Source organism: Serinus canaria, chromosome 28 (genome assembly GCF_022539315.1).
Source record: "Serinus canaria isolate serCan28SL12 chromosome 28, serCan2020, whole genome shotgun sequence".
In the NCBI taxonomy this organism is placed as follows: Eukaryota; Metazoa; Chordata; class Aves; order Passeriformes; family Fringillidae; genus Serinus; species Serinus canaria.
The window spans coordinates 959,189-981,826 of NC_066341.1; the positions used below are offsets into that span (position 1 = coordinate 959,189).

Here is a 22,638-nt window from a genome sequence, read left to right on the forward strand (position 1 = left end):
AAGCCAAGCAGGGGCAAGGGGAAATAGGGAGGAGAAAAAAGGATTTTTTTGATTTTAAAGAGGAAGAAATTTGTGTGTGTCCCCCCTTTCCTTCCCCCATCCCACTCCCCCTGTGGGGGTCAGCCCGGGTTTGGGGGGGTTAATCCAGGTTTGGGAGGGTTTAGCCCAATTTTGGGGGGGGTTAATCCAGGTTTGGGGGGTGTTTAGCCCAATTTTGGGGGGGTTAATCCAGGTTTGGGGGGAGCTCAGCCCAATTTTGGGGGGGTTAACCCAGGTTTGGGGGGTGTTTAGCCCAATTTTGGGGGTTAACCCAGGTTTGGGGGGGGTTAGCCCAATTTTGGGGGGGTTAATCCGGGTTTGAGGGGGGTTTAGCCCAATTTTGGGGGGTTAACCCAGGTTTGGGGGGGGGTTAGCCCAATTTTGGGGGGGTTAATCCGGGTTTGGGGGTGTTCAGTCCAGGTTTGGGGGTTAATCCAGGTTTGGGGTGCAGAGCCCAGCCCAGTTGGGCTCAGCCCAACTTCAGGGGGTTTATTCCTGGTTTTGGGGGTGCCAAGGGAGGGGCTGCAGCCCCTGCTGGGCTGAGAAGGGACAAATTTGGGGTTTTTTCCCCCAGAATGGGCTCTGGGGGGGTCCTGCCCCCCAAACTGAGCAGGAGGGGTTTCATTTCTCATTTTTCCACAGGAAAGGGCTGATTCCCCCTCCCCACCCCAAAATTCTCCTTCATCCCCCCCCCTTTAGGGCCCCCCAACCTTCAGAGCCTCCCCAGCCCCAATCCCCCCCCCCAAATTTAACTATTTAATAATTTAATAATAAATTTCCCATTAATTTCTCTCTCTAAAATTTTCAAATTTGTTTTTTTTTTTTGTTTTGATTCACGACAAGCAGAAAAAAAAAAAAATTAAATTTCAATCAAGAGAAACAAAAAAAAAAGAGCAAAACGGGATGGAAATTTTGGGGCGGGGAGGGGGCAAAATGCTGCATTAAATTGTGTTTTATATAATAAAATTATCTATCTATCTATCTATCTATCTATATATATATATATATATACACAGCAAGAGCTGAAATGTCCCCAGGGACGGGGGGGACACCGAGCTCGGCCCGGGGACCCCAAAGGATGCTCGAGGTGGGGCCACTTTATTATTAATTTTATTTTCCTTTTTTTTCCCTTTTTTGTTTTTTTTTTTTTGTTGTTTTTTTTCCTGCGTCTTTCTATATAATCTATTAAAGAGATTCTTTATCTTCAAGCACTCGCAAAGGTTGCAGCGGTTTTTATGTGTTTTTTCCAATTTTTTTTGATTTTTTGGTGAGGATTTTCTCGGGGGTGGGTGGGGGGGGAAGGAAAAGGAGCGAGGAAAGGAAGAGAGAAGAGAGAGAGAGAAAAAAATAAATAAAGAAATATATGAAAAAAAATAAATAAAGCACAGAAAAGACATTCCATAGATTGTAACTTTGATAGTTCTTTATAAAGTGGGGGGAGATGAGGAAAAAAAAATAAAAACTATGACAAAAAACGACAAAAAAAATTAAAATAATAAAAATTGCACTTTGGGGGGGGCTTTAAAATAAAAAAAAAAAAAAGAGAGAAATAAACTATATATTAAAAATACACCCGGAGCCCGCTGGATTTCTTGGGGGAGGAGAGGATGGAGGACACTGCCTCTTTTTTGGGGTGTCCCCCTGATTGTTTTGGGGGGGTTGCTGGGGTTTTAATGATTTTGGGGTTTTTTTGATGGTTTTGGGGCTGGGGAGCCCCAGGCAGGAGGAGCAGGGCAGGGGCTGGGGGCTCCCAGGGGTTTTGGGGGGTCCAGGGCTGTGGACGGGGAGGATTTTGGGGGGATTTCCTCCATTTTGGGGGGATTTCCTCCATTTTGGGGACTCCAGAACTGCATAGAGGATTTTTAGGGGGGGTTCCCTGTTTTGGGGGTTTCCAAGGTTGTGGGGGGATATTTTGGGGGGTGATTTCCCCTATTTTGGGGGATGCTCCCCCCATTTCGGGGTGCCCAGGGCTGCTGTGGGGAGGGTGTTGAGGTGGGGGGTGGGGGCTCTGTCTCGACTTGTGGCCGTGCCTCAGTTTCCCCAAATGGAACAAAGCCCCCCCTCCCTTACAGAATAACAGCAAAGGGGGGGTCCCACCCCCCCAGTCTGCCCAGTGCCCCCCCAGTGCCCCCCCAGCACCCCCGGCCCCATTAAGCCGCTGGGGGGGGAGGGCTGAGGGGGGGGGTCAAGGGACCCTAATCACATTTGGGGACAGATGGCCGCGGTTTAAGGAGCCTCAGGGGACACGTTTGGGGTGTCCCCCCCCTCCCCAAACCCCCCCAACCCCATGTGGCCGCCTCAAACCGGGGCAGGGCGGTGCACACGTGTGACCCCACAGCCCCAAAATGCCCCAAAAATGCCCCAAAATGCCCCAAATCCCCATGTGCCCGTGGGGGCAGGAGCCAGCCCGGGTCCCCCCAGCCCCCCAGAGGGCACGGCCGAGGGGAGGGGATTAATTTGTGTCATAATCTGCCTTGTTCGGGGCTTTGGGGCTTTATCCCGGGATTTATGGCCGAGTCGTCTTTCTTAGCGAGACGCCCTAATGCCACTTAACACCTGGGAGCCGCGATTTTCATTAGGGGCGTCAGGGACAATTAGGAAGGGAATAATTAGGGCAGGAGCAGCCGCTGCAGGGTTTAAGCCCCATATGTGCCTGAGTGTGCGGGGAGGGGGGATTGGGGGACCCCCGGTTTGGGGGTGTCCAAGGGGGTTTGAGGGGATATCAGCCCAAATTTGGGCCGTGCCTCAGTTTCCCCCAAGGGGAAAGCCCTGCTAGGTAGTGAAGGCAAAGGGTGGGGGTCGCCAGTGTCCCCTCCCAGTGGGGGGACAGCGGGTGCCATCCTGGGGTGTCCTGTGGGGTGACAGCACTGGGGGGACACGGGATGGGGACGTGGAATGAGCCCTGCCCTGGTGACACACGCAGGGGTGACCCTTGTGGTGTCAGGGAAGGAGGGGACACCTGCCACACCCAGAGCTGTCCCCGGCAGGGTCACAGGAAGGGGGCCCGGGGCAGGAGGGGCGCGGAGCCCCGGGACAGCGGGAGCCGCCCCCAGCCCCAGCGCGGCCGCTCGGGCAGGGGGCACCGGGGGGGCCCGGGCGGGCCCGGGGGGCAGCAGGGGCAGCAGCAGCCGAGGCCGTACAGGGCGTAGGGGTGGAAGTAGCCGACGTTCACCCTGCGAGGGGAAACAGAGCGGGGTCAGCGGCGAGACACAAACCCCTCCTCGGGGCCCCCAGAGCCCTCAGGGGACCCGGGCCCCCAGAGCCCCTCAGAGTCCCCAGAGCCCTCGGGCCCCCGGAGCCCCTCAGAGCCCCAGAGCCCCTCAGAGCCCCAGAGCCCTCGGGCCCCCAGAGCCCCTCAGAGCCCTCAGAGCCCCCAGAGCCCCTCAGAGCCCCCAGAGCCCCTCAGAGCCCTCAGAGCCCCCAGAGCTCCTCAGAGCCCCAGAGACCCCGGAGCCCTCGGGCCCCCAGAGCTCCTCAGAGCCCCCGGAGCCCCTCAGAGCCCTCAGAGCCCCTCAGAGCCCCCAGAGCCCTCAGAGCCCCTGGGCCCCTGACCTGCGGACGCGGCGCCGGGCCCGCCGCCGGTGATAGTCGCCCTTGGCGAAGTCCTCCAGGTTGGCCGGGTGGATGGCCCAGAAATGGCCTTTGCCGTTGTCGCTGCGGCCGGCCTTGACGAAGCACTCGTTAAGGGACAGGTTGTGGCGGACGCTGTTGCGCCAGCTTTTCTCCTGTGTGCAGAGGGGTCACTCAGGCCTGGAGGGGTCAGTCATGCCCAGAGGGGTCAGTCAGGGCCGAAGGGGTCACTCAGGCCTGGAGCGATCACTCAGCCTCACAGGGGTCACTCAGGCCGAGCCCCCGGCCCTCCGTGCCCACCCCACCCCTGCAGAAGCTGGCCCGGGCTCGGCCAGGGCACCGGCGCTCTCCGGGAGGATCGGGGCCAGCCGACACCGGCAGGCTCCAGAACGAGCCCGGAGGGCCGGACCCGGCCGGCCGCAATCGCTGGGCACCCCCGATGGAAGCACCGACCCGACCGGCCCCGAGCTCTGGGCACCCCCGATGGAGGCACCGACCCGGCCGGCCCGGAGCTCTGGGCACCCCCGATGGATTTTCCCGGCGGATCGGGCCCAGCGGAGCCGGCTCAGCTCCCCGGCCCAGTCCCCACCGCTCACCCCAAACCCTGGAAATCAAGGGAAATTCCCAGAAAACGCTGCCGGCCCCACAGCCCTCACCTTGTTCTTGAAGTAGGGGTAGTTGTCCATGATCCACTGGTAGATGTCGGACAGCAGCAGCTTCTTCTCGGGGGACGAGAGGATGGCGGTGGAGATGAGGGCGATGTAGGACTGCGCCGGTTTGTCCCCGGGCTCCGGCGGGGGCCGGGGGGCGCTCGGGGGGCTCCGCCCGGGGGGCTCCGGGCTGGGGGCGGCCCCGGCCCCCCGGCCCGACAGAAGGTACTCGATGGTGAAGGAGGCTCCGGGCGGGCGCCGGGGCGCAGGTGCTGCGGTGTCCCCCGTGTCCCCAGCGGTGTCCCCCGTGTCCCCCATGGTGCAGGTGCTGCCGGCGAGTGCCGGCGCTCATGGCCCGGTAATTAGTGCAGATTACAGGGTTTGCTAATTGTGTTTTCACAAACGCGCTGCCCCCAAAGCGGGCTGTTTATCTGGCAAAGCCCCGGCTTTAACGGGATTTGGGCCCTTAAGCCTCATAAATAAAATGATTAATCCACTGGAGGTGGAGGAATTCAAAGTGGCACCGAGGAGGTGCCCGTGGGGACGGGGCTGGGGGGGCCCGGGGGTCCGGCTGCCCCCCAAAACCCGGGGGAGAACCGGGAGGGGGTGCAGATTGCCCCAGAGCCCTCCAGGCTCTGTTTGGGGTGATCCTGGAGACCCTGGGAGGTCTTGGGATGTCCAGGGAAATGCTGGGATTGCCCCAGGACCCTCCTGCCATGCATGAAAACCCCCTGGTCTCATTTTGGGAAGAGCTGGGAGTGATGCTGGGGACCCTCTGGAGAGCACAGGAGCCTGGGGGAGATCCTGCGGAACCCCAGGAAGGTTGGGGAGGCCCTGTGGGAAGATTTTCCCTGGAAACATCCCGGGAATGTTGGGTGAGATCCTTGGGACCCCCTGGGAGAAGATCCTGGGGATCCCCAGTGAGGGCCTGGGGAATCCTGAAAAGCCCAGGGAGATCCTGGAGACCCTGGGGTGAGAAATCCCAACACACTTTCACAGAATTAAATGTAAATCTTTCATTTTATTTAACAAACACTATAATTTGAAGAATGTGTACTGAGGGAAAGAAAAATAATTTTCTTTTTTTTTTGTTTTTTTTTTTTTTCTCTTCTCTTTATAAAACAAAGAAAAAAAAACAGGATATAAGAAAAAAAAATAAAACCAACATATGTACAGGAAGAGCTGGCCAACTCCAACAGAAAGCACTAAAACAAGCATGGTGTTTCCAAACAGTTGCTTGGCCTGGAAAATTTAAAAGCAATTAAATTAGAATAAAAATATTAGGAAAACAACTGGACTCTAAAGCTACTGTGCAGCCAGGGCCGCGAGCACAGAACTTTGTACAGTAAAATTAATCTGGGAGCTCTACCCGGGTTTTTGTCAGTTGTTTTCATCCCCCTTTTCCCACCCCCACCCCCGTTTCAACCTGAAAACATATTGCTTACAGCCAGGAAAGAGAAGGAAAGCAAAGCCTGGGGCCAAGGGGTGCAGGAGTCCCTGGGGGAGAGGGAGCAGGAGCTGCTCCGGGCCCCCCCTGCCAGGCCGGGGCAAAGCGGGGTTTGATCCCCAGCCCTTCCATTCCAGGCCTGCAGACAAAACCCAGCCAGGCAGGAGGGGAGAATCCCCCTCCCACAGGGGCTCAGGGACCCCCACCCCGTTTGGGAGATGGGGGTTGGGAGAGGAGCCCCCAAGCTGGCAGGGGACCCCTCCTCACTTTGGAGAGGGGTCTTTGCTTTTGGGCAAGTGGCCAACGAGGATTTAGGGCAGCTCTGGCTGGACCTCGGGGGCTTTTCCCTCCAGGTGGGATTGGCCACGTGTGGAATTTTCTGGAGTGAGGGGAAAGTGCTGGGAAAGGCACCAAGACCCCCCTCTCTGTGCCCCCCTGGCTACTGGGGTGAGGGATGGAGGGTTTGGGGTACCCTGAGGGGAGAAAAAAGGGAGGATGGAGGGTTTGGGGTACCCTGAGGGGAGAAAAAAGGGAGGATGGAGGGTTTGGGGTACCCTGAGGGGAGAAAAAAGGGAGGATGGAGGGTTTGGGGTACCCTGAGGGGAGATGAGAGGTGAGGATGGAGGGTTTGGGGTACCCTGAGGGGAGAGGAAAAGGGAGGATGGAGGGTTTGGGGTCTGGCAGTGCCCAGCAACACCAAGACCCTCGGGGGTCTCAGGCCAGCACTGGGCACAGGGACACAGCCCCTGCTCCTCACCCAGCCCAGGGGCAGGGCCAGCTCCCTCCAGGGGTTCTCCTGAGCTCCAGGGGGAAAAGCCAGCGAGGTCCAGAGCAAACCAGAGCCAGGAGGAGCCAGTGGGAACAGCAGAGCTGACGCAGAGGCCAGGACAGAAACTCTCCAAGACAAAGTCAAAAAGGTGACGCTTCGCAAACTCAAAAGCAACAACGTTTTGCCACCAAAGAGCACAGGAGGAGCTTTGGCTCTGGGGCCAAAGGCTGGGACAGAAAAGTGGAGGGGCCGGAGCGGCGGCAGCGCCCGGGCCCCGCCCTCGCACCCGCCCGCGACGGGCTCGGGACTCAAAGAAACCTGAATTGGAGTTACCGAGGTAGTTGGCTAAAAACTGAGATTCCCCCACCCGGCATTTTCTGGAAGGACCCCCCCTGCCCTGCTCCTGCTCATGGTGCCAGGTATGCCCAGGTGTGGGGGTGGCCTGCAGGTCACTGTCCCCATCCCCGGGGCTGGGGGTGGCCTGCAGGTCACTGTCCCCATCCCTGGGTGTGGGGGTGTCCTGCAGGTCACTGTCCCCAGGCCTGGGGGTGGCCTGCAGGTCACTGTCCCCATCCCTGGGTGTGGGGGTGTCCTGCAGGTCACTGTCCCCATCCCTGGGGGGGTCCTGCAGGTCACGGCCGCCGCCTCCAGAACCAACCTCAACGAAAAGGGAATGCGCAGCCCTTGTCAGTCTTCAAAAACACCAAAGTTATTGCACTTCAAAAATACAACAGATCTGTGGTTCGAGCCCCCCCCTCCCACCCCCCGCCCCCCGCCCCCCCCATGGCTTCTGCTCAACTAAAACGAGTCACTACTGCACAAATCTCTACACTTCCCTTGGGATTAGGTTAAAATTCCAAACGTGTCTCTTTACATGAGGTGCAGAGCTGCTGGAGCTCTGAGCTAGAACAGTGCCACTTCCAACTGGACATCTCACCCCCGGCACCCCATGCCCCCAGCCCCACCCCTACAAACCCCCCTCTATCCCCTCTGGGTTACACAACCCCCCCAGAGCCCTCCCCACTCCCCCCCCTCCCGCCCCGCCCCGGACTCACACGTCCAGCAAAACCTTTAGATTAATTAAGGAATGGTTAATTAACAAGAGGATCAAACTGCACACGGCTTTGGAGATGCAGGGGTGGGTGTCCTGGAGGTGTGCAGGGGAGCTCCCCCGGGATCCAGGTGAGGGAGGATCCTGCCTGGCTTAAGACACTTTCTTTACTTCAGGCTCCAGTTCAGGGTCAGGCTCTGAGTGGGGTCGTTTTCCAACCAAGAAGCAGCTCAATGGTTTTTGTTTTTTGTTTTGTTTGTGTCGTTTTTTGTTTTTTGTTTTTTTTTTCTTTTTTCTCTTGTTTTAATGAGTAATTTGGAATAGGAAAGTCACAGGAGATGAGGGAGGGAGGGAGATGAGGTGGGAGAGGACGTTCTCCCCCTCCTCCAGTTTAATAAGCACCAGAGTATTCAAGTCTGTCCGTTGGGAATTCTGAGCCGTGGCTGCAGTCAGCAGGCAGAGACTAAACCTTTCTCGTAAGAGCAGCGTCGTTTGGGCTGGGGTCCCTCATCATCATCATCCTCCTCCTCATCCTCTTCCTCGTCCTCCGAGGAGGAGGAGCTGTCCAGTGTTAAATCCACCACGTCCGCCGGGGCTTTGCCGTTCTCGCCGGTGCCGTTGGCGGTGGCCAGGAGCCCGTTCACCTCTGAGGAACCTGGCATGGGGAGGAGGAGGAGCTGAAACCACTCCTGGCTGGTCAGCCTGGACAAGGGAGGGCTCCAGGGAGAGCTCAGAGCCTAAAGGGGCTCCAGGAGAGCTGGAGAGGGACTGGGGACAAGAGATGGAGGGACAGGACACAGGGAATGGCTTCCACAGCCAGAGGGAATATTCTTCCTTGTGAGGGTGCTGAGGCCCTGGCACAGAGTGCCCAGAGCAGCTGTGGCTGTCCCTGGATCCCTGGAAGTGTCCAAGGCCAGGCTGGACAGGGCTTGGAGGAACGTGGGATAGTGGAAGGTGTCCCTGCCATGGCAGGGGCTGGGACTGGATGATCCTGCAGGTCCTTTCCAACCCAAGCCACTCTGGAATGGTGTGATTTCCCCCAGGGAGGCTCACCTAGAACCAGGATTGGGCACTGAGGGCTGCAGCTCCGCTCCTTCTCGGCTCGGATGGGGCACCAGGAGCCATCCACCAGGTACTCAATCTCATCTGCATCTTCACATTCTGTCAGGATCTTGGACAGGAGCCTGCAGAGGGGACAGCAGGAGCTATCACACCCCTGGCAATCAGCAGGGTGTGTGCAGTGACCCTGGATCCAAAAGGAACCTGCTGTGGCTCCTGAGCTGAGCCCTTGGAGTCATGGACTTTACTCCCCATAAAACCAGTGCAGGCTCTGACAGGGCAAATCCATCCCAGCCCTTCCTGTCCATGCACCCAAATCATCAACTACCAGCTTAATTAGCTGCAATTAAAGACAGTTTTGTCTCTTCACCCAGTTTCCCAGGCACTGCTTAAGGGCAGGCGGCTGCTGCCCCATCCCATGGGACATCCCAGGGACATTCCCAGCAAGGCTTTAGCAAAAGGTGAGATATCCTTTGGCATTAGGAACTCAGCAATCCAACAAACAGCACTTCCCTTCCTTCCTAGTTTTATTTCCCAAATCTCCACAATAGCCACCAGAACAACATTCCTGCACCAGGAACACCATGAAACCATGAAAATACACCTGGAATGAGGCCCTGATTCCAGAGAAACTGGGGACTTGCTTTATTCCTTGTGTCCCAGCGTTTGCCTGGGATGTTTATTTGGCAATGCTCCTCTGCCAGGCTTCACTCCCTCCTGGACTTGAGCACTTTCCTTCAGGAGGAAGGAGAACTCCTAGTGGAAAGACTTCCAAGGTCATGAAAACTTTGTGGCACCCCAGTGGGAGAGTTTCAGCTTTCCCCAGCTCCTGTAGGAATTTTCCCCACAGGCAATCCCATCACCAGCACAGCAACCACCAAGCTGCAGCTCCCAAAAAGCTGACAAGGCCCTGAGGATCCCAGACCTGACCAACCACCTCCCTCCCTGCTCGGGAGCCTCCAGCTCTTTCTTGACTCTCAGCACCCAGCAGAGCGCCAGCTTCCCTCTCTCACTTCCAGGGAATCTGGGAAGGACTTCACCCAACAGAACTGGCATCAAATCCAGCCCTGAGCAGGGACAAAAGTCTGCTGAGCCTTCCCCAGGGACATCCTGCTGCTCCAGGCATGGCTGACCCATGTGGGTTCCACAATCCCACCCCTCGCAGCTTCTCCTGCATCTCCCCCTGTCAGAGATCTCCAGGGAACTGGATTTTCCTGTCAGGGTTGGCCAGGGGACAAAGCAAACAGGTTATCTGTGCTGAGGCTGCTCCAGGCTGCCTGGAAAGCCACAGCTCCTGGACCTGCCCAGGGCCCACAAAGGCAGCGACGCTCCAGGAGCCCTCGGTGAGGTTGGGAACAGACTGGTCTGCTCACTTCCCTGTGCCAGGGGAGCTGGAGCCACCCCAAACATTGCTCCAAACTCTCCCTGCTCTTGAGAGAGCCTGCAGTGGAGGCCAATCCCACAGCCATGAGGGTGGAGATCACTTCCCAGCAGGCAGGAACCACGTGTGTTGTTCCAGCAGCCCCTGGCCAGCACCACGAGGTCCCAGTGGTCCCAGTCTACAGAAGGCTCCCAGCATTTGGGGGCACAAAGCTGCTTCCAAACTCACCCCAAAGTGCTGCACCACAAGCCTGTTCCCCCCCAGCCCATTCCCACTTGCTCTAACACACCAAAACACTGAAACCAGAATATTATGCACCAGCAGAATAAACTTTCAACAGTTTCAAAGTGAACTTCAACCAAGAGCTGGATGCTGCACCCAGTGGGGAAGGGGAAAGGGCAGAGAGGAGCAAAACTCACCCATCAATGATGAGCTGGTCGTAGGGGGCAGGTTTGTCACACACAGGGCACATCCATGTGGGCTTTTTCTCATTCATCTGTAGGTAGAAGACGGCATCAAAGCACTGCAGGTGTGCACAGGTCTCGGCCCGGCACGGCACCGACAGGCGCATCTTCACCAGCTGTGGGGGCAGAGAGCAGAGCATCAGCCAGGACACCTGGCAAGGAACCCCCAGATCCCCTCAGGAGGAAAAGCAGTTGTGAGTTTGCAAAGCTGGTCTGGGAGTATGGTTTGGGTTCTTGAGAAAACCAGACTAAAACAGAGCTGGAGCTCCTTGGTTCTGGATGAAACGGGGAGGGCTGGGTTCCAGTGCCTGAAGGGGCTCCAGGAGAGCTGGAGAGGGACAAAGGATGGAGGGACAGGACACAGGGAGTGGCTTCCACTGCCAGAAGGAATATCAGGAAGGAATTCCTGGCTGTGAGGGTGGGCAGGCCCTGGCACAGGGTGCCCAGAGCAGCTGGGGCTGCCCCTGGATCCCTGGCAGTGCCCAAGGCCAGGCTGGAACAGCGTGGGACAGTGGGAGGTGTCCCTGCCCATGGCACTGGATGGTTTCAAGCTCCCTTCCACCCCAAACTCCAACTCCACGAGGAGCCTGCAGGGTCTCACCGGACAGATGAGGGACACTCGGACCCCGGTGGTGGCGATTTCACTGTCAGGGTCCAGGCGTAGCTTCTCTTTCACTGCAGGGAGAGCAGAGGAAACAGCATTTAACAAAGCTCAGCCCCTGGCAGCACTGGGCAGCACTGGGGGAGCAGCTCAGCCCTGCCCTGGGGTGTGAGGGGATCCCTTTCCCTGTCAGGGAGGGAATGAACACACGGACCTGGGGTGAATTCCCTCCTGAGCTCAGTGGCAGCAGGATGGGGGGAAATGTCTCCCCCTGGCACTTCCAGCTCAGAACAAGTGAGCAAACAAACTGAGAGGGAAAACACATCCCATCCTTCTGCCATCAGGTTATCAAGCCTCCTCTACACTGGCCACCTCCTTGATTCCAGAACATTCCACAGGAACCACAAACGGGCCCAGAGGTACCCAGGCAGAGAGCTCAGAGCAAGGCAGCCATGCAAGACCAGGCACAGCAGCCATCCAGCACAGATCTGGGAAGAATCAGATGTTAGGAAAGAAGGAATCCTGCCCCTGCTGCTGCAGCCTGAAAGGAAAACCCAGAGGAGCAGCAGGGAAATCAAAGAAAGCAGCAGATGGGCAGGTCCCACGTGTGCAGGTCCCACACCAAGGTGCAAAAATCAACAGAACGAGCTTTGAACTGCTCCCCAAGTCCTGAGGAGGAGCTGCTGCTCCCACTGCTGTCTGCAATGCCTCTGACACTTCCATCACCGTTTTTCTTTGGAGCAAGTCAACCATTTCTTTTGACCTTTTCAGATCATAACAAGATGTCTCCAGACAATGAGGCTACATGCAGCTCTGCAACACCCAGCTTTAATTAGAGAGTGACTTCTCAGATGTGAAATTCCCAGGAGATTACAAGATTTGAGCTTGTTTTCCTCACATTAGGAGCCTTTTCATCCAAGCTTAATTTTTTATGAAGTTCTTTGTAAGAGCTTTCTCTGTGCATCAATTACTGGGAGACCTGGGAAGGAGAATTTTCTAGGATCTCCAGATCAGGATTTTGGATCCAAAGCCATAATCTGTTCTCAGACAAAGTTCCTGTATTAAGTTCTACAGAATTTTATGCAAAGCAAGATGAGTCAGCAGTGAGATGTGACTGAAGCCAAAGAACAGCTTCAGTGACCGAGAATTATTTGCAGAGCAGGCCAGAGCCAGAAAAGCAAAGTTTAGGATCTCCTCAGGTTGGCCAGTTCTGGATATCCAAACAACTTCCAAGCACGAAAACACCAAGGAGCTGAAATAAGAGATTGCTCTTATTTGGTTTTATTTAAAGTCACCAAATACAACTGATCCCTGCCTGAAATCCAGGTGTCTGCAGGCTGGGTACACCTGGCATCACCATCCACCTCCAAGACTGGCAGGCTGGGGAAGTTCAGCCTGGAGAAGAGAAGGTTGAGTGGAGACCTCCCAGCAGCATTGCAGTCCCTGAAGGGGCTCCAGGGATGCTGGAAAGGGGCTCTTCTTTAGGAACTGTAGTGACAGGACCAGGGGGAATGGCTTGAAGAGGGGAAACTGGGGTTAAGATGTGCAGGGGAAATTCCTCCCTGTGGTGAGGCCCTGGCACAGGGTGCCCAGAGCAGCTGGGGCTGCCCCTGGATCCCTGGCAGTGCCCAAGGTCAAGATGGGCAGGACTTGGAGCAGCCTGGGACAGTGGGAGGTGTCCCTGCCCACGGCAGGGGTGGCACTGGATGAGCTTTAAGGTCCTTCCAACCCAAACTGAGCTGGGGTTCCCTGACAGTTTTTTATCCTTGGGAGGAGTTTTCCAGGATCTGGACAGTTTTAAAGACCATCAGGATCACGGGGTCAGTTCTCCCACGCAGAATGAAACAGTGAGAAGGTTTTGTCCAGCAACATGAGAAACTGGGAATCTTTCACACTCATGAGCTCCGAGTCATGAGCTTCCATTCCACCTTGGAAAAGTAATTTCCCCTCATTTCCAGTAATGTTTTACATGAGCCTCATACCAGGAGGATTTACCTGAGTGGTTTGGGATAAGCATCTCTGGGGACCATCTCTTCTCTGAAGCTCTCAAGGCATATCAAAGTGCTGCTGGTGACATCCCACTGCCACCCCAAGGAGTCCCAGGGACTGGGGCAGCAGGACATTGTCACCAGGATCCCTCGCTCCAGAAATCTCCTCTGGGAATCCCGAGGTCAGTGCTGCTCATACTGACTCAGCTGAAGGCATGAAGCCCTTCCAGTCACAACGACACCGGCACAAATCCTACAGCCAACTACAGAGCTGCCGCAGAGCCACCAGAACCACGGCTTTGGGGTGACCTCCCACGGCTCACACACAGCTCAGCAAGTCTGTTCAGATAAAAAGTGGGGTTTACACAGCTGGAGGGAAGCAGAGGTGTGAAAGGTGGTGGTTATTCCCCAGCAGGCTGCAGACAGGCCCTTCCTGAGCCACTCACCCAGCGCTTTGCAGAGCTCCGGGTGTTTGATGCCGATGGTTTTCAACCTTTGCAGCAGCTCTGCTGAGGTCATCTGCCGCACCAGGTACAGCCCCACCGAGTAGCTCTGGGGAGAGAGGGAGGAGAAGATGAGGAGGCTGCTCTGCAGGGCTGCCTGGGCACCTCTGGGGGCTCCCTGGGCTCTCACCTTGCCGTAGTTGCCCCAGGTGACCGTGATGCGGTTGGTGGCCGCCGACAGGTACATGAGGTGGGTGAGGTTGATGGGCCTGCAGGGCCTCTTGGGTTCCACCCCGGGTTTGTTTGAGGGGTAGTAGCCCTAGAGCAGGAAGATGAAGTACAGATATTTATTTTTTACTCAAGGTACATCTGTTGATCAGGTCAATTAAATTGCACTCAGCCCTGGGTCTCAGGGATGGGGGGAATGAGCCAAGTACAGCAGGAGCACAAAGTAAACAGGATGGAGCCTTTATACAGAACAGCTCATTAACAACATGGCTAATCCATTAAAAAATTAGCTTTAAACAAAACAGTGCACTTTTATAGCGTGGCACTCATCAGGAAAGCCATTTCCTTCCATAGCCCACAAACTTCCCCCCAGGTTTTCCTCCCCAGTCCCCCAAGCTCACCGGCACGGAGCAGTAGCTGTGGTTCACCTTGACGGCGATGTTGGGAGGGTACTGATCCTCCTGGGGGGAACTGGTGTCTGTGTAGCAGATTCTGGGCACAAACAACACATCCCATAATAGCTCCACACTCTGCACATCCCCAGCTCCCACAGGCCCTGTCCCAATCCCCATCCCAATCCAGGCTCCCTCAGCAGAGCCCATCCAGGTGGGACTCTGCTGTTTCTGCTCGAGGTTCAAAAGTGGAGTTTAAGATGCTCCTGTGAGGCCCAAGAACAAAAAGTTCACTGGAAATTCTCTCTGGAGCCATGAAATCCATGTTGGAACTTGCTAGAATGTTCCCTTCCCCCCTGCTGCCCCTGATGTTCAATGAGCCCAGCCCAGACCTACCTGAGCACCACCTGAACCGATTTCACGCCGGGTTGCAACTCCCTGATAAATGAAAGAACAGAAAACTTCAAATTAATTATGTAAAAAAAATTCCCAACCCCCAAAAGAATCACCCAAACCAGCTGCCAGACTCAACTTTAGTTGTTCCTAATTTTTTAAAATAGATCTTCAAAAAATTACCTCACAGAATTTTATTTAAATTGTACAATTCCCCCTGCAAATATCAGTGGTTCTGTAATTATTTTTTTTTTCCTGATGCACCAACCTACAGCTTTTCTCTGGGTTTTTAAAACTGTTCAGGTGCCTTCTGGTGATTTGTGAGAATTTATAAAAACTGGGTTTTAAGGTCAGGTTTACCTGACAGTGTTCAAGACTCTCTGTGTTTAATTATTCAGCTGAAGCTGCTCATGCAAACCAAGGGACTGAATGTTAAAGCCCCACTGTGAATATTGCAACCTCCACCAGGGCTATTCCTGACAGGATTTTAACTGCAATCAGGAAAGAAATGGAAGACACAACAAGGATGTTTTACCAGGAGGACAAAACAACCAAGATATCTTTCCTCCAGCTCTTTTATTTATGACAAAGAGAAATATTCAAAGGTTTTCTGTTGTATTTTTGGAGGAATTCTTCTGCCTGAAGGGAGCAGGTCAGCCAAGAGGAAACCTCCCTGCCTGCACTGCCACCTCTGAGGGGAGCCTTTGTTTGACTCCAAAGTTGCATCTGACAGAGGTCAGGGTAAATCCTAATCCGAGATGTTTCCTGGGCCAGTTCCTGCAGCCTCCTCCCCACCAAGAAGTTCCTTTCAGATGCAAACAGCCTCACACTCTGCCTTTTGAACCTGGCACAGAGGAAGGGCTGCAGACACTCACACCACCAGCTCAGCAGAGAATTTAGGTCATCGATGATTTCATCCTGATTCTCCTGCCCAAATGCACCATTCCAGAGGGAGATTAGAGCAGCACAAGTGAAACTTAAGGAGCTGGGTGGGGGAATCTGCAGCTCCCACTGCCCCCAAAGCTCTTTGCTGTCCATGAGGAGCAGCCTGATGTCCTCACACAAATCCTGCTCCCTTGCAGAGAACAAAAGCTTCCCCGGGCAGGGAACACAGAGGAATGATGGAATTAGGCAGCTGCATTTTCTGGAACTGTTAATACCCAGAGAGGAGTACCTGGAATTTCTGATCAGCTCCACTTGTCTTGGTGTTAATGCAAAAATGCACGGACTTTCCTGAAGCTTCTCATTATTCTGTGGAACTGAGGAGGGAAGAAAAGAATGTCCATCAAAGTGAGAACAGCAGCTCTGAGCACGAGGTGATTGTTATGCTCTGCTTATCTCCAAGTCTTGTTTTCTCACACACCCCAGAATTGCAGTTTTCACCTGTTTTGGTAATTCTCCTTTGATCAGAGCTTTGCTCGTTTATTCTCACTCTTCAGTGCAACCAGCACAAGCTTTGGATTTGATTTTTCTCTTTTTAAAATTATTTTTCCTCCCCTCAAATAATTCAAGAGCCATCAGCTCACCACATCAGTGGTGTCACAGTGTGACCACATCCTCAAGAAGCCCAAGAGGAGACCTGAGCCTGACACAAAAGCCCAAAACCAACCAGACTGAGCAGGCGGGTTCTGGAAAAGAAAGAAAACAACCCAAGCAACGAAAAAGATTAGCTCAGATAAAAAAATAAAAAAGCAACACAAAAAGCAGCTGGAAGAGACAAAACACAACTTCAAACCCCCTGACCTTGAGGGTGGGACAGCAGAGAGGCTGGAGAGAGCCCAGCATGAACTGGGGCTTTTTGCACACTGATAATTTTAATTTCAAGTGCATTTAACGTGGGGAAGATGAAGCTTGAGACGTGGGAAACTTTTGTTGCAACCTGTGCTTCAATCCAAACAGGTTTTATTTTCAGTTTTGTGTCTCTAAGCAAAGTTCAGCCCCTGAGCTGCTGAAAGTCACGGGAGGAACACAAAGAGGAAGTGCTAAAACAGCTTTCTAAAAATTATTTAGCAAGAATTGGGTGTTTTGCTTTGCCTCCCTTCCACTGCATGGTTATTCAAAGCCAACAGGAGTTCAGAAGGAGGAAAGTTCACTTTTGTATGAAAAAGAGGAGATGAAGGAAGGATAAAACCTCAGCAGCTCTTGGAAGACCTGGTGACAGCTTGAGTCACTCCAGGTGCTTCCCCTTTGGTCCCTTTTCTGTTTTAAAAATGCAAATGGAACTTGCAAAAATACATTTCAGAAGTAAGAATTAAGATACCTTTGTGGAACTTTTTGTTTAATTCCAGTTTCCACCCAAATATCTCCTGACAAAAACAACCAGCAGAAAGTAAAACATTTCATGAGGTATTTTTAGCAAGCGATGATTGACAAGGACAATAACAAAAAGTAATTTTAAAGTTTCTGATTAAGAAACTGCCAATGAACTGAGTCCTGCTGATTGTTCAGCCACACAAAGACAAAGCAAACCTGATTAGGAAAAGTGAGAAGCTGCTCGTGGTTTATTTTGCATTCCTATCAGCTCACTCTTCCCTTTACACAAAAATTAAATTGCTGCTGGAACAGAAACCCAAAATCTGGGAGGTGCAGCCTGGTCAGGTGTGAGACCTGAAGCTCTGCTGGTGCCCAGCTCCTGCTGACCCCACAGAAACCTCAGGCACCAGCAGGGAAAACCAGCCAGAGCCCTGCAGGGACCTGGCTGGCCCAGGGGAGGTGTCACCTCCCAGGGCCAGAGCTGCACTTAATGAGCCCTTGGGTCTGAGCTGGTGCAGGGGACATTTAATGGCAACCTGGGACAAAACCTGGGAATCCCAGCGAGTGCACCCAGCCTCTTCTGCCTCTGGCTGCTTCCACCTCTTGGAGATTTGTTTTCCTTCAGAATCCCATCTTGGAATTGCTGACTAACACTCATTTAACACTGAACAAGCCATTCCCCACACAATTATCATGTTTGAGCTCGACTCTGTCACCACTCAGCTGTTTTGTCACAGCATTAACGCCTTCAAATGAAGAAGAAATTACATAAAATCTGACTAATTAGACCTTTATCTTTTTGTTTCTGCACAATCAAATCTTTATCTATTTTTTTTTCCCCCAAGCCACAACAAATATATTCTCAGCAAAGCCAGACCAGCTCAAGTTGTAGAATCATTTGGTAGAGAATTCTGACATTACCACATGAATTTATGAGACACTCAGCAGAACTCAGCTTCTCTGGGCACGCTGAATTCGCTACCAGAACATTCTATTTAACATCAGTTAACAACATTCTTTGTTTCTCCAAACCAAAATTATGAAAAATCAGTCTCCACACCCCAGGGAAAAAGCTCTTCCTCCAGTTTTCCTGGTTACCCCTCAGAACACACAGCACCACGCACCAATAACTGGGACAAGCACACACAAAAAAGGTCAAAAATACAGCTTGAGGTGTGGCCACCATAATTTATCCACAGGATGCTCCAGGTCAGGGATTTTTAGTGCTGCAAACCAGCATTAGTGTGGAATATGGCTGCACACTCCAAGGGAACCAAACAAGGTGGGATTCCAAGGTGACCACATTCCAGGCCTGAGGAAAATCACAGGAGCACAGGGTTTGGATTGGGAAGGACCTGAAGGATGATCCCATTCCATCCCACAGGCAGGGACACCTTCCACTGTCCCAGGGTGCTCCAACCCGGCCTTGGACACTTCCAGGGCAGCCACAGCTTCTCCTGCCCTGTGCCAGGGCCTCCCCACCCTCACAGGGAGGAATTGCTCCCCAACATCCCATCTCAACCTCTCCTCTTGTAGTCTGAAACCATTCCCCCTTTCCCAGAACTCTCCCTCTCTGTCAAAAGCCGCTCTCCCTCTTTTGTCAGTTACCTTTGAGCACTGGCAAGCCCAGAGATGAATATTCCTCTGTAAATTCTGAGCATGGGGGGAAAGAGAGGGGGGAGAGAGAGAAAGGGGGGAAGAAGAGAGAGAGAGAAAGGAGGGAAGAAGAGAGAGAGAGACAAGGGGGAAGGAGAGAGAGAGAAGGAGGGAAGAAGAGCAGAGAGCAAGGAGGAGAAGAGACGAGAGAGATACAGGAGGGAAGAAGAAAGCAGAGAGAAAGGAGAGAGCAGAAGAGCTCGAATACGGGAATGGAGGGCAGAAGAGAGAGAAAGGAGAGAAGAAGAGAGGGGTCTCACCACCCCAACCATCAGCCTCTCCAGCCACACAACTTCAGAAAGTCCTCAAAACCACAACTTATTTATCCATTTATATTTACCACCTTTATTCACCTTATACTTCTTTATCAACACTCCCCCCAAACTCACCTAACTCTGTGGGCTTCAACAGCTCATCCAGCGTGGTATAAAAGGGCAACTTGACCAAGCGAACCTCGGGCTTGGCCACTTTAGGGGGCAACCTGCCCAGTCCGTTCAGGTATTTGCCGTAGAGGGCAGGGTAGTCGATGTTGGAGGCGGGCAGGGTCCGGGGCACGGCGCTGCCGCGGTCGTAGGAGGAGTGCAGGGCCAGCGCCTCGGCACGGGGCGGCGCCGGCGGCGGCGCCACCTCCGAGCCCTTCTTGTTGTAGCGAGTCTCGTAGAGCTCCTTGATCTTCTTGAACACCTCGGGGCTGCAGTCAAACTGGACCAGCTGCAAAGCTCGGGTCACTAGTTCGTGTTTTAGTCCGCTTTTACTCCTGCCAACAAAACCCAGCAACATCTGAAGATCTGAGACTCGGAAACTCATCACCATGTTCTGGGGGATAAAAAATTAAAAGATGTTCTCATAGTTATAAAAGGCAAAGGTTTCGTTGTCACTTTATAACTACAAGGCAAGATATTAAAAATTTCCCCTCAAAGAAAGACCCCAAACCTGTCCAAACCCAGCGCTGTCACCTGATTCTGGTTCCCATTTCTTGTTTGAGCAACACAAACGCGGCGATCGCCCACTGAAGGACAAAACCACCGGCACAGTCATCAAATGACTCAAAAATCACTTGGACATCCTCAAGACAGCTCAGCTGGAAGCAGGAGCGACCTCAAAGGTCTAAACCAAGAGGCCTCGCTTGTGGAAGAGCTCATGAACTTCTTCAGCAGCCTGAGGATCCAGAATTCCCAGAGAAACATGGAAAACTTCATCCCAAACGGCGCCAGTGCAAGGCACAGGGGGAAATCAAAATGAGTCAGGTGAGGCTGAGGTGAACTGGGGCCACCAATGCTGGATTTCTGGATGGGAAAACCCTTCCAGAATCCTCCCTACATCCACGGGATCCTTTAAACCCCGATATTTCAGAGTATGGAAGGATACTGAGATTACTGAAGAGAGCAGTGTGTTCCCAGGAGAACAATGCCAAGCACTCCCCTGCGATCCCAGCCAGGAGCTGCCTTGCAATTATCAATTTCAGTGTCTGATAAGCAGCAAAACCCAGCTCAGGCTTCCAGAATTCCCTCTCTGTGGCAACTCAGGCCTGAAACTGTCAGCAGAGTCAAAGGCCACAAGGCAACCTCCCATCAGAAACCAGGAATTCCTCCTGTTGAACCCACAGCTCCAGGCTGGCAGTTCAGATCCCCAAACCCCAAACCTTAAAATCACAAAAAAGCGGCTAATGAAGTTCATGGGTTGGGAAATTCAAGCTGCCCTGGAAATAAACTTGGTAGATATCCACACATATTCACTCCACATCCTTCCTGGTTTGTGGAGAATGTGGGAATTCAAGAAGGAACCCCACCAAAAAAATCCAGCAGATCTTCCCCAACCTCTACCCTACTCTTCAAGAAAGCATAAAAGATAATCTAACAATCTTATCATTTCCTGGAATAAACCAGCTACAGATTTTTTTTTTTTATTTTTTAATTAAGAAATCTACAACTGTTTCTAGAAACATTTCACAGCCACTTTTGGATGTGTGGGAATTAGATGAGAGAGAGAAATGCCATTTGATTTTCTCCTTTTCCCTTACATATGTCATTTAATCTGAAAACCCAAAAGCTGTTATGTCACTGTCTGTAGTGAGAACTTCTGGGAGTCGTGATGAGTCCCAAAATATCCCTGACGAGAGGAAAAAAAGACTGATGACTAAAGAGGAGAGAAAAGATGTTTAATTGCCAGAAAGTCAGAATTTCAGAGCCCTGGATTCATGGTGCTGCTCCAGCAGACACCACCTGTGAAATCCTGGAGAAATCTACTTTGTGTCTCAGTTCTCTTCAACTCAAAAATAGAATCAGGATCATTAAGGTTGGGAAAGACCTCCAAGATCATCAAGTCTGATGAAATCCCACCAGGATCATTAAACTGTGCTAGGAAATGGAGAGAATCTTGCTGTCCCCGAGGGAATTGAGGATAAAAGGTGAATTTGGAAAGATAAATTCATCAAGACACAGCAGCAGGAGGTACCAGGGCATCCCAGGAGCTCAGGAGACAGGAACTCCTCCTGTGGGGATTGCTCCTGGAGCGCCTCACCCAGGACTCTTGGCCTGGAAAGTGGAGCTGGAGCTCAGAGTTTCCATTTTGAAGGAATTAAAGCTGATAAGATTTGAGCAGCAACACAACACCAACAAACCCCAGACAAAGCAAACCGAGGGCTCGAGCTGCCCCGTGAGAGCAGGGAGAGCACATGGACTGCCGAGATTCCCGACACTCCCGGCCTCAGAACCTCTCAGTTCCTCCTCTCAGAACCCTCGTGTGGGGCGGCTCTGAGCCCACCAAAAGCCTCTGCGTTGACCACGATGCCTGGGAGGCGAGTTCCCCCGCCGGCAGAGCCCCCCAAAAAGCCTCTCCCGCCGGGATAGCTGCGGCCATGCAGCCCCATCCCTGCCGAGGGCTGCTCCTGCGGGCGGGGAACGCTTCCCGGGGAACACTTCCTTGGGAACACTTCCAGGGAACGCTTCCCGGCCGCTGCCGTTGCTCCTTAACCGCCCTCAGCACCGGCTGCCACCGGCCGCTGCCCCGGCTCCCGCAGAACCGGGATCCCGAGGGGACCGGGAAAAGCTCCCGGCGCTTCCCAAGGCACAAACCGCCTTGGAAACACAACTGCGAGTATGGATTCGCTTCGCCCCATCCCAGCGGGGCCCTGCGGCCGCCCGTGCCCCCGGCAGTGCCGTCCCGGTGGCTCCACGACCCCCGCCGGCCGGACAGATCCGCACTGAGCCGCTCCACCCCGGGGCGGGCAGCGGGACCGGCCCGGGGGGCGCGGGGGCAGCAGCAGCGCTCCTTAATCCCGGCACTCAGCGGGAGTGGCCCGCCGCGGGGAGAGCCCCCAGGAGGGCGGGCAGCACCGCGGACCGACCCGGTCCGGTTCGGCCCCGGGAGGTCCGGCGGGGGCTGCGGCCCTGAGGCCGGGGCGGGGCAGTCTCTGAGGTAAAAAGGCGAGGGGGAGGCCCCGGAGCGCCGCCCGCGCGGTTCGCAGCGCCGCCCCCCGCCGTCCCCCCGCGCCGGGAGCCGCCCGGTGCCGGCCGGGCCCTGCGGGCGGGGCGGCGGCGCCGCTTCCCTCACCTTCGCCTCCACCAGCTCCGCCGCCATCTTGGGCCTCCAGCGTCCACCGCGCCGGGCGCCGCCGCCGCCGGGTCACGTGACGCCCTCGCGCCGGGGGGAGGGCGGGGACGCGCCGCGAGCGCCGTCCAATCGGCGAGCGCGCCCATCGCTCCCCGGCCACGCCCTTCGGGACACGCCCCGCCAGGCCACGCCTCCCCGGGAGTCTTAAAGGGACCGCGCTCCGCTAAACCGGGGGAACGGCGGCGGGAGCGGGGGTGGGAACGGCGGGGGCGGGGATGGAGGCGGCCCCGCGGGCACTGAGGGAGGGGTTGGGGGTGGACAGGCGGTGGGGGCTGCCCCCAAGATGGCGGCAGGTGGGTGCCCCGGAGCAGGGCAGGGCCCGGTGGGCTCGGCCCGAGGCTCCGCCGCCGTCCCCGGTGAGGAGGGAAGGGGATGGGAGGGCAGGGCAGGGGGATCTCCTGGCCAAAATTTGCTCCGTGGCAGTGACGTCCCAGAGACCCCCAAGCCTTCCTTCTCCAGTCGGTGTTTGTGCCCCTTTCTGCAACTTAACCCATCACTAATTAACAATTCCATAATAATAATAATAATAATAATAATAATAATAATAATAATAATAATAATAATAATAATAATAATATATTGTGGTTTGCGTCTTCCTCCCAATGGGCAGATCCAATCTCTACTCCGGGAACAGGGACTGGA

The 22,638-nt window shown here is 54.3% G+C and overlaps 1 protein-coding gene and 1 long non-coding RNA gene across 2 annotated transcripts; one reads left to right on the forward strand and one right to left on the reverse strand.

The window, feature by feature from the left end:
• The first annotated feature begins 155 nt into the window (after positions 1-155).
• On the forward strand, positions 156-1,611 carry LOC127060910 (uncharacterized). Its single transcript, XR_007780257.1, has 2 exons — positions 156-314; positions 397-1,611. It is a non-coding gene; the product is annotated as an uncharacterized LOC127060910 (long non-coding RNA).
• A 5,897-nt stretch (positions 1,612-7,508) lies between these two features.
• On the reverse strand, positions 7,509-22,028 carry PIAS4 (protein inhibitor of activated STAT 4). Its single transcript, XM_050986092.1, has 11 exons — positions 21,937-22,028; positions 18,774-19,200; positions 15,650-15,734; positions 14,479-14,520; positions 14,092-14,182; positions 13,653-13,781; positions 13,466-13,571; positions 11,032-11,105; positions 10,386-10,546; positions 8,580-8,710; positions 7,509-8,181 (listed from the first exon to the last, which is right to left on the reverse strand). The coding sequence occupies exons 1-11, from the start codon at positions 21,961-21,963 to the stop codon at positions 7,976-7,978; spliced, it is 1,479 nt and encodes a 492-aa protein (XP_050842049.1). The 5' UTR covers positions 21,964-22,028; the 3' UTR covers positions 7,509-7,975.
• Between the last annotated feature and the right edge of the window lie 610 nt (positions 22,029-22,638).